Genomic DNA, 11,878 nt, shown 5'->3' on the forward strand with positions numbered 1-11,878 from the left:
TGTTTGTATGACATTTGACTTTTTCTCTACTTTGTTTTTTGTGTGTGTGTGTGTGATATGTTTCAATGTTTATTTTTTGGGTTTTTTTCTGACTATTTTCAAGTCCCCTTCCATTGCCTTCACTGAAGAATACCAAGTTAACTTACTGACTGCAACTCATGAAGCCCTTGACAAACGTATTGGGACATACATGGCTGGAGAAATGGTCTGGAATTTTGCTGACTTTCAAACAGATCAAGGTAACATAATAATAATAATAATAATAATAATAATAATGGTAATTATTATAATAATAATAATTATCAGCATAGGTAAAATGTATCCCTGTATTTGTAGGTGCATTAGGAACTATCCCTAAAGATTTGAACAAATGCAGAGGAAAAACAGCATAAAACCTTGTATTATAAAATTCCAGAAAACGGTGTTTTAGAGACAGCTAGGATACTTAGGAAGGTTCTTGGCATCTAAAGTTACTTGTTATAAACCCAATGTTAGGAATTTTTCTTTTCATACAGTTTAATCTGTTGTGTGTATATGAAATAATAATAACTCTTTCTACTATCGGCACAAAACCAGAAATTTTGTGGGAGGGGGCTTGTTAATTACATTGACCCCAGTTCTCAACTGGTACTTATTACATTGATCCCCAAAAGGATGAAAGGCAAAGAAGAAATGCCACTAAGCATTTTGCCCAGTGCAGTAAAGATTCTGCCACCTCACTGCCTTAATAATGATAATAATGATTTCAAATTTTGGCACAAGGCCAGTAATTTTGGGAGTAATTTTGCATCAACTGATACTTAATTTATCGACCCCGAAAGGATGAATAATAATAACAACAGTACCAATAAATAAACGGATAAGTAAATAAACTATTCAAAAATGAAATGAATATAAAATGAAAATAAATATATTTCTATTTTAAGTATTTGTTATATTTTAAGATGGTCGTTTCCCCCCCCCCCCCAATAAACACACATGATATACTTGTTCTTCACTTCAGCTTTATCATTATTCTTATTTTAGTGTCCTTTGTCTGAAATCTTTCGTTGTACATCCTGTGACCTCTTCTGTGACTCTCCATCCCATGTGTCTCTTCTTGTTCTGCTTAGTCCATTCTGACTTTCAGAAAGCCAGAATGGACAAGGCAGGACAGGAGGGGGTCACTGAAGAAGTCACAGGACGTGTGATGAAAGATTTCAGACAAAGGACACTGAAATAAGAAGAAGAATAAAGCTGAAGTGAAGAACAAGTATATCGAATGTGTGTTTATTTGGGGAAAAATGAAAATAAAAATGACTATCCCGAAATATAAAAACATCTGCTTCAACACAAAATTTCACATCAGGAATCTTGCAAAACAAATACATAAATGTAATATTTTAAGTATATTTTTCTTTTAATTATATTTAAGAAAAATTACATGTTAAAAGAAAGACTGGTAGGTTGGATATATTCTTAATTCCATCTTACACATGTTTCATTACAGTATAGGAAATACATTATGAATATTAATATCAATAATAATAATTGGATTATAACTCCGTTTTATACACTAAAGAAACTACATTTATTAATGTTAATTACTGATTAACTCTCATTAATTAGATTTTATAATTATCTTTGCATAAACATTTTGTAACCTTGACATGAAGATTTTTTTTTTTAAGGACTTAACTAATGACTTATTAATCTATAATTAGGCTTACTATATTAGTCACATGTTCTCTGATTGTTGTTATTACTTAAACCCAGATCAACTGTATGATCAAAGTTGTTCCAGCCATGACCGTCCAGTTTTTTAAAAAAATTCTTTTATTCTTTTGGTTTTTTAAAAATTTTTTTCAGTCATTTGATTGTGGTCATGCTGGGACACTACCTTAAAGGGTTTAGCCAAACAAATCGACCCCATTACTTATTTTTTTAACACCTGGTATTATTTTGTCGGCCTCTTGTTTCTGAACTAAGTTATAGGAACATAAACAAACCAACACCAGTTGTCAAGCAGTGGTATGGAGACAGACACACACATACCCACACAAACACACACACTCACACACACACACACACACACCCACACACACACACACATACACACACATATATACACACAAAAGGCTTCTTTCAGTTTCCATCTACCAAATCCACTCACAAAGTTTTGGTTGGCCTGGGGCTATAGTAGAAGACACTTGTCCAAAGTGCCACACAGTGGGACAGAACCCAGAACCATGTGGTTGGGAAGTAAACTTCTTACCACACTACCAAAAATAAAGAGTACATAATCTAATGTGTTCTTTTTTTGGTGGGGGTGGCTAGATGGTTGGCTACAGTCCAAGAGTGATATTTGACTGCTGTTACTAGCATGTTGACTAACCATATAGTAGCTTCATTGGTTTTGGCTTCATCTGCTTGAGTTTCCCTATCACCACATGTCCTCAGAGTTAGGTCTGTGTATCTTATAAACATTTCTGTCATGTTCAGAATACAGTAATGACTAGACAGAGCGATGTCTGGTGGCAGCTGTAATAAACCCAATTCTTAGAGGGTATGTGATACTTTGGCAAAGATGCTGCCTATTTGGTGTGGTTCACACAATGCTGATTGATTCAACACTTGATTTATTTGGCAACAAATATTTTAATGTCTCTCTATATCTCTCTATCTCTCTCTCTCTCTCTCTCTCTCTCTTTCTATCTCTCTCTCTCTTTCTATCTCTCTCTCTCTCTTTCTATCTCTCTCTCTCCAATTAGGTGTTTAAACGACTAGTTGTGTTTGTATATATGTATATATATATATATATATATATATATATATATATATATGTAATACCTCTCTCAACTACTCTTTTACTTGTTTCAGTCATTTGACTGCGGCCATGCTGGAGCACCGTCTTTAGTCGAGCAAATCGACCCCGGGACTTATTCTTTGTAAGCCTAGTACTTATTCTATCGGTCTCTTTTGCCGAACCGCTAAGTTACAGGGATGTAAACACACCACCATTGGTTGTCAAGCAATGCTAGGGGGACAAACACAGACACAAACACACATACACACACACATATATATTTATATATACATATATACGACGGGCTTCTTTCAGTTTCTGTCTACCAAATCCACTCACAAGGCTTTGGTCAGCATGAGGCTATAGTAGAAGACACTTGCCCAAGATGCCACACAGTGGGACTGAACCCGGAACCATGTGGTTGGTAAGCAAGCTACTTACCACACAGCCACTGCTGCGCCTACATTGACGTTATTGGCAGAAAGACACACAGCATGCAACTGAGGACCTACCAAAGCTAATGTTGAACAGAGTTTCCTAGCAGAACATTGTGAGACATATCTCAGTTGTGACTGCATGAAGAGAGAGAGAGAGAGAAAGAAAGAATGATTTTATATATACAGGGTAGCTCAAAAATAGTTATACACTTAAAAATCTATTTATATTTTAGTATGTTTAATCTCATAAATGCTTGAATTAGCTTTCATCAATTGTGCAACAATCCCCAAAGCTGTCCAGAACAATTGTTTAATTCATTTTATTTTATTTGATATTTTTTATTTTATTTATTACTTATTTTCTTCTAAATTATAAACTCCTTCCCTATATTTGCTATCCTGTATTTAATGGAGATATTGTTTTGTTTTTCTTTTACTTGCAATTTTTCAATATTATCTTTTTATCTTTTACTTGTTTTAGTCATTAGACTGTGGCCATGCTAGGGCACCACCTCAAAGAATTTTAGTCAAATGAATCCAGTGGTGGGGGACATACAAAGACACACACACATACATACATACACACACACACACATATATGTATATATATGTGTGTGTGTGTGTGTGTGTATTGAGGAAAAATGTCGTCAGAATTTTGGAAAAAAATCCTTTTATTTCTTCATTATTATTAGCAATTTCCTTCTTCTCTAGAACTTGTTAAGCACAATTTTGTGAATGTACAAACAGCTTGTTCAATTATATAAAACATGTTTTGGGGGGATTTTGTTTAGAAGAGAACATTGTTTTTGTTTTTTGGGGTGAGGTTCCAGGACAATGGAGATGGATAGATAGAAATATATATAGGTAGGTAGGTAGATAGATAGATATCTTTTTATTATAGCCACACAGGGCTAAATACAGAAAATGGACAAATTACAAAGTAGAGCTTTTCTTGGGGGTGGGACAATTTGGATCAAAAGGGATCGCGGGAAGAAAAAAAAAAAAACGTGGGTGGGGGGGGGCGATCAATAGGGATCACGTATCACAGTCGATGTAAAAAACGGGGAACAGATTAGGTTTATCCGTGGAGAGAAAAGCCTACGGAAAAGACCACGGTCACCTCAGGTTTTTTTTTTTTTTAAAGGTACATGAAAGTAAGTACCTTCTCTCTTTTTGTCTCTTTTTGTTACAAGTCTATGCTTAAAATGGTGTCGTCTTTCATTCTTACCATTCTTGCCACATTTACCCATTTTTTGTTGAAACTTTCATTCGACAACACCTTCCTCTCTATCCTCATCCTCCTTTTCAAGTGGTACTTGAAAAAGTTGACGAGGGACTGACCAGAGAGGAAAGTGTTTGTTTGTAGACCTTTCAAACGCGTCCACCACACGCATTCTTTTGCCATAGCTATCAGTGTTACAAAAACCGTTTTTCCTTCCCGTTTAAAGGAAGGTGGCGGAACAATATTCACGATAGACTCGGCTGATAAGTGGGCTCGTCCCACACGCGACAACAGCCGTTCGACGAAGGTCCACAGCTCTGAAATATCTGGACACTGCACGAGTGCGTGCAGAACGGTTTCGTCGCTCTGACCGCATCTCGGGCAGGTCGGTCCGGTGGTTTTCGAACCGTGTCTGTAGATCTTCTCTCGAACTGGTAGTGCGTCTCGATAGCATTGCCAAGCCAGGGATCTCTGGAAATTATCCATAGGCCCCGGCCCGAACGTCGTCTTGAAAAGGCGGGTTAGGAATTTCTCGTCGACACCCAGGTTTGCCCCGAGAGTGTCGTCAGACCTCCCCTCCACTAGTCCTCTATAGAACGCATTGGTCGTTTGGAAGTTGCACAAGTTTGATCCCGGACGGCAGAGCTGTTGTAGAGCTTGGCGACACTCGCGGTGCCAATCGCCCAGTTTCGGTCTCTTCCTGATCCATGTTTGCAGTTCGGTGAGTGAGACGAGCTGCGGGAAGGCGTGCCTCACAAACGGCGCCCACACCTGTTCACCGTCGTCAATGAAGTTTCAGAGATGCTGCAGTCTCAGCGCATGTCTGCGCATCATTAACCACGGCATTCCCAGTCCTCCACGTAACGGTTGTTGACAGCAAATGGATCGCCTCACCATCGGAACGCCACCCTTCCACAGTAAGCGGAAAAGTATGCGTTCTAGTTTCGTGATGGTGGCATCGGGACAAGGCACGACAGTCAGGCGGTAATCGATGACTGATGCGATATACACATTAGCCACCTCCGCCCGGCCTTTTAGAGATAACTTTCTCTCAGCCCATGTTTGGCTGAGTTTGATCACTCTACTGGTGATCTCGTCCCAGTTCTTATCCATTTGGAGGTCCGGACTGAACCAGACCCCGAGCATTTTAACTGGTCCGTCCGTCCAGCGACCCACTACGGAGTCACTGTTGGACGGTATGGGCTTGCTTCTCCAGGTGCCGAGTAACAAACCCACTGACTTTTCCGGGTTAATTTTTGCTCCTGTCACCGTTTCGTATTGTTTAAGTGTCTCGCCTAGCATCTCGACGTGCTTTTCGTTCGACACTATGACGGTGACATCGTCCGCATATGCAGACACGCTCGTCCCGCAACCCAGCTCTCGTGGGATACCCCTCAGTGTCGCCAGCTTCCGCAGTAGTGGTTCGATCGTCAATACATACAGAAGCGCCGACAGGAGACATCCCTGACGGACCGAACGCGTGATGTCGAACGGTTTTGACAGGTGACCGTTTACCCGTATTACCGATTGGATGCCGCTATACAAGGCAGCGATCCAACCGCGGAAGACGGGACCAAAGCCAGCTGCCCTGAGGACGGCCGCTAGGTATCGATGGTCGACCCTATCGAAGGCTTTAGATTGATCTAAATTGATCAGCGCCCCACCCATGCCAGGATCCTTAACTACCCTGTCCATGATGTAGCGCATGAGGTGGAGGTTGTCATGGATACTTCTGCCCGGCACGGCGCATGTTTGCGCCCTGTCGACCAGTTTATCGATGACAAGCGCCAACCTCTCGGCTATTACTTTGGCCAAAATTTTCAAATCTGCGTTGAGCAGAGTGATGGGCCTGAAATTATCTATAAAATTCCCCTTGTTTGGGTCTTTCTTCAGCAATGTCACTGCACCTCGGCTCACGAAACCGGGAATTCTCCCGTTTTGTTGCCAGTTGCAGTAGACTGATGCCAAGAGGTCGCCAAACAAGTCTGGCATTTGACAATACAGCTCGTAGGGTAGACCATCCAATCCAGGTGACTTATCCCTCGCGCAGCCCGCCATAGCATCCCTTACTTCAGCAGCTGTGATGGGACCCTCACAACACTCTGCCTCTCCCGCCGAGAGCCGCGGCAGGCCGGTCAGGTAGGCAGTGAAGTCCATCCTGCGTTCCGACTCACCGCTCGCACCGAACAGTCGAGCAAAGTGCTGTTGAAAGGCCCCACACATCCTTTCGGGTTCGAGCAGACTACATCCCTGTTCATCGATTAGAGACCGAATGGTGGCTCTGTTACCGCGTTGCGCCTCCGCCACCCGGGCTTCTCGCGCAGCTTCGATCCCTTCGTTCCTTAAGGCACGCATTTTAGCTCTGACGACGCAACCTTCGTGTTTGGCGTTGAGGTGTTGGTCGAGGGCCATCCTCGCAGCCAAAACGTTGGTTGCGCTGCCAGTTGTAAGTGCCTCTTCTAGTTTCTTAACTAAGTCTCCCTCTACTCTATTTCGATCTATCGCTAGTTCTTTACTAAACCTAATAGATTCCGATTTGATTGCCATTTTCAGGGCAAACCACCAGCGGTTGTTAACGATGGCTCCTGTTAACGCCCTCTTAATTAATTTGCTAATCCGGTTCCTGTAAACCTGCCGCGCTAAGAGCGAAGCGTTCAGTTTCCAGTAACCGGGACCCTGCCTATGTGTCTTATCTAAGTCGAGCGTACACGTCACAAACTTGTGATCTGTGTAGCTGACTATTTTAAATTGTGGACATCCTACACTATCTCTATCCGCTGTCCTACATAGAACTCTATCTAGATACGATCTCGACGATCCGATGCGGTTTGTCCAAGTCCACGTTGGCACGTTCGGATGGTCGAGTCGGAACCTGTCAGACAAATGGAAACGTCTGAGCAGGTCTTTGAGGCACTTACATCCCCTTCTACTCCTATCCACTCCCACATAGTCTATATGCGTGTCCAAGATAGATAGATAGATAGATAGATAGATAAACAGACAGACAGACAGATGGGTAGAGGGAAAGAGAGAGAGAGAAGGGGTACCCACCTTCCTATTCATTCATTTATTTAATTATTTTTTCCTTTACCATTGTATTGGAATTGGTTTAAGAATGGTGACCTCTTAAAAAATATTACAGGTATGGTCTGAAAGTCTTTTTGCTTTCTCTCTAGCTCTTTTTTTCTCTCTTTTTCTTCCCTCTCTTTTTTTCTTTTTACCTTCCTTTTTCCTCCTTTCTTTCTTTTTCTCCTCTTTAAGTTACATTTAGAATATACCCCTTCCAAACATTCATATATACAATGAGCTTCTTTCAAACAAGTGTTTTATCTTTATTTATTGCCTCATATTTCAGATGTAAAACGTGTGGCTGGGAACAAGAAAGGTCTTTTTACAAGACAACGCGAACCCAAATTTGCAGCATTCCTTATTCGTAATCGGTACCTAGCACTTCAGAATAAAACTTCAGACACCAGTGGAAATTGTATGAAAGATATTTTTAAGGATATGAGATTGTAATTTGTGAGACATTTCCAAAAGATACTCTTTTAATTATATACATCTTTATTTTTACCATTTTTTAAAATCAAAAACATTTTTCTTCATTTTTACTTGTTTCAGCCATTTGACTGTGGCCATATTGGGGCATCACTTTAAAGAATTTTAATTGGATGAATTGACCCCAGTGCTTTCTTTTTTAAGCCTGGTACTTATTACATCAGTTTTTTTCTTTTGCTGAACTGCCAAGCACACCAACACTGGTTGTCAAGTAGTAGTGGAGGACAAACAGACACACACACACACACACACACACACACACACACACACATGATGGGCTTCTTTCAGTTTCTGTCTACCAAATCCATTTGCATGGCTTTGATCAGCCCAGTACTATGCCAGAAAACACTTGCCCAAGGTGCCACACAGAAACCAGAACCATGAGGTTGGGAAGTAAACTTCTTGATACACTGCCATGCCTGTGCCTTTAGCCATGATGTAATTTTTAAAATCATATTTACTGATTTATTAATCCATTAATTAATATGTTGACCACTCAGTAGCTGGCATTTGATTGAGAAACTTGTCCTGCTCACAAAATATTTTGGAAGTTGAAATATTTCAGCTATGAATATCCTCATAAATGATTCTATAAATTTTGGTTATCTTTTAAAATTATTAATAATATAACAATAATGTGCCTAAATTTATGATTGACATATCTTTATAAATTCACATAACTAAATATTCTTACATCTAAAAAAAAAAAAAACCCAAAAAAGCCCCACTATGATTAAAGGTTTCCATTCATTTTAAAGACAAATACTTCTAAATGAGAGATTTATATCCCAGAACTAGCAACAGTTTCCTCTGGGTTGCTATCAAAAAGGTCAAATCACATGTAAGACACTTCAATGGAAAACTCATTACCATTCTCTATTTTCTTTTGATAAAGAGATTTTAACCCCAAAATATCAAAATATCAAAATATAAGGTTGAATGTAAAACTTATTCTATTTTCCTTCTGTTTCCACTCTTTTTTTTTCTCCTCAATTTGCATTGTACAAGCTTTGAAAACAAATTTTAACAACTTTATCACACAATACTTCATTCAAACTATGCTACTGTAATAATTGAAGGGCATTTATAAGAAAAATTATGTAAGTTATGTAAAATAGTTTGACTGACTGAATCAAAAAGCTCTACTTCAGCTGAGATAAATAGTTTTATGTGCCTTATCTAACAATACAACACAATTCTTAGAGTAAAATTTGATTTCACAACCATATCGTCAGAAGTTTTCTATCTCTTATCACTTTCATTACTATATCTCTACTGAAATATATTGCTTTAATTTCAATGAATTTTGAAAATAACAAAAATAATGAAGAATTCGATAAAATAATTTTGTCATTATTGTAAGTTAGTATTTGGAACATAGATTAACATGAAATTTTGATGGACAGTTTTTCTTTTTGAAATAAGTTCCTTTGTAAATGGGAATTTAATATCATAGAAACCAGGGGCAGTCTTAGTTGGGTTTATATCAAAAGGGTTCATTTCAGAACTTCTTTTCCCATAACTTGAAAAATTTAGCTCATTTAATGCTAATTTGCCTAAAACTGTCTCTAATAAAGTGTCAAAATTTAATCTCAAATCTTGGACTGAGATTTCATTTCTATCAATTTATTACATGAACGGTAACATGAGATTTCAATATGTAAATGTCTTATCTTTTATTAGGGTAGTTATTTCATTAAGGCAGTGAATTGGTAAAATTATTAGAGCATTGGAAGGAAGACTTTGCAGTATTTCTTCCAACTCTTTACATTCTGAGTTCAAATCCCACTAAGAGTGACTTTGTCTTTCATCCCTTGGGGGTTAATGAAATAAGTACCAGTCAAGTTCTAGGGGTCAATGTAATTGACTTAATCCCCTCTTCTTGAAATTGCTGGCCTTGTGCCTACAGTATTGGCTTACCCCTTTCCCTCACAAATGCTGGTTTTGTGCCTAAATTAGGAATTAAAGAAATTTATTTTGCTAAACCTCTAATGATTCCTGATTATTTTGGAAATCTCATCTCATCTCATTTCATCATTCTTTGCCCACTTATTCCTAGGTGGGGTGGGTCATGGGGGCAGAGTCCTCATCTAGTCCTGCCAAAAGCAGCAATCTCCAATGGATTCAGCTGCATTCCTAAGTGAGACTGGCTGAGTTCATCATAGATATTATCCAACCATCTTGCTCATAATCTTCCTCTGGGTCTCCTGCTGGTTGGTCTTACCCATAAAACCTGTCCAGCAATTCTTACCACGTATCCATAGTATCGAAGCTGTGATATCTCTATCTGGAAGTTGAAGCAAAAAGCCACAAAATGTATTCTTGCTTGGAATATGGTCCCAGAAGGATCAATATTACACAACCTATTCCTTATTTCTAAAGCATTTAAAAAGATAAAAGCCCGAAAACAAATTAGTCAATGAGGAAGGCTCTGCATGGTCACCTGACATAACAGATATAACAATTAAGCCTACATCAAATGTTCAGCATTTTCTGACTCGTAGAGGGTCAGCTATTGAAGATAGTGTAGGCCTGTATAGTCCTTAAGAGACAGGATGGTCATGGTTTGAAAGCCATTGAGCTTAATCAAGGTTAAACTGTGAATAATGAACAGCAATAACAAAAGACTCGAATGGTCATGGCTGGAATGCTCTTGAACATATATCTGCCCTGGGGCTAAACAATATTTCTAAAAAAAAAAAACTCTACCCTATGAAGTCAGATGATTTCCTACATCATTCCCTCTCCCATAAATGGCTGTCACTCTATTTTTTTATATCAGAAATAAAGTTTTGTTTAAAAAAAATTGTTTTTGTTATTTTTCCTATTGCATGTGGCAAAACCATAAACAAGTATGGCTGTGTGGTTAAGCAGTTTGCTTTACAACTACATGGTCTTGGGTTCCTTTTGACTGCAAGGCACTTTGGACAGGAATCTTCTATAATAACCTTGGGCTAAATGGTGCCTTATGAATGGAATTATTAGATGGAAACTGTAAGGAAGCTTGTAGGCATGGCTGTATGGTGTAGAAGCTCACTTTGCAACCACATGATTTTGGGTTCAGTCTCATGGCAAAGCACCTTGTACAAGTGTCTTCTACATAAGCCTCATGCTGATCAGTGTCTTGTGTGTGAATTTGGTAGATGGGTTAATGGAAATTGTGTGGAAACCCATTGTGTATTATGTATGATTGTATTTGTCCCTACCAAAGGGACAAAGCTTGATAACTGGTACTGGTTACACACACATAGATTCCTTCATTGGACACTAAACTCTGCTTGCGAAGATTTTTTGAGGCAAGTGAAATTGAAATCGAACTAAATTCGACGACTGGCACCCATGCCAATGTCGTCTCCTTCATTGGACACAAAACTCAGCTTGCGAAGACTTATTGGGGCAAGCGAAATCGGGATGGCACCTGTGCCCAGCGTCGCCTTTTCGAGTGAGATCGTTGCCAGTGCCCCTGGACTGTCTCTTGTGCGGGTGGCACATAAAATACACCATTTTGAGCATGGCCGTTGCCAGTACCGCCTGACTGGCCTTCGTGTGGGTGACACGTAAAAGCAACCACTACACTCTCTGAGTGGTTGGCGTTAGGAAGGGCATCCACCTGTAGAAACTCTGCCAAATCGGATTGGAGCCTGGTGTAGCCAACTGGTTTCACCAGTCCTCAGTCAAATCGTCCAACCCATGCTAGCATGGAAAACAGACGTTAAACGATGATGATGATGATGATGATGATATATATATATATATATATATATATATATATATATATATATATACATGTATACAAAATTAATATAAACAGCAGGTTGCAATGTTTCACCAACAAAGAGAATTATAATTGTCACTAAATTTGACTTGGGTGTCAAA

General features: G+C 39.2%; 1 protein-coding gene across 1 annotated transcript in view; it reads left to right on the forward strand.

Annotated features, from left to right (window-relative positions):
* LOC106874416 (beta-glucuronidase) overlaps positions 1-10,401 on the forward strand; it is a 45,826-nt gene extending 35,425 nt beyond the window's left edge. Inside the window, exons 11-12 of the mRNA XM_089341507.1 lie at positions 104-239; positions 7,800-10,401. Coding sequence (XP_089197633.1) covers positions 104-239; positions 7,800-7,963 — 300 coding nt within the window. The 3' untranslated portion in view covers positions 7,964-10,401. The remainder of the gene's footprint in view (positions 1-103; positions 240-7,799) is intronic.
* Positions 10,402-11,878: the final 1,477 nt, after the last annotated feature.

Source organism: Octopus bimaculoides, chromosome 24, assembly GCF_046866305.1.
Source record: "Octopus bimaculoides isolate indiv1 chromosome 24, ASM4686630v1, whole genome shotgun sequence".
Taxonomy (NCBI): domain Eukaryota; kingdom Metazoa; phylum Mollusca; class Cephalopoda; order Octopoda; family Octopodidae; genus Octopus; species Octopus bimaculoides.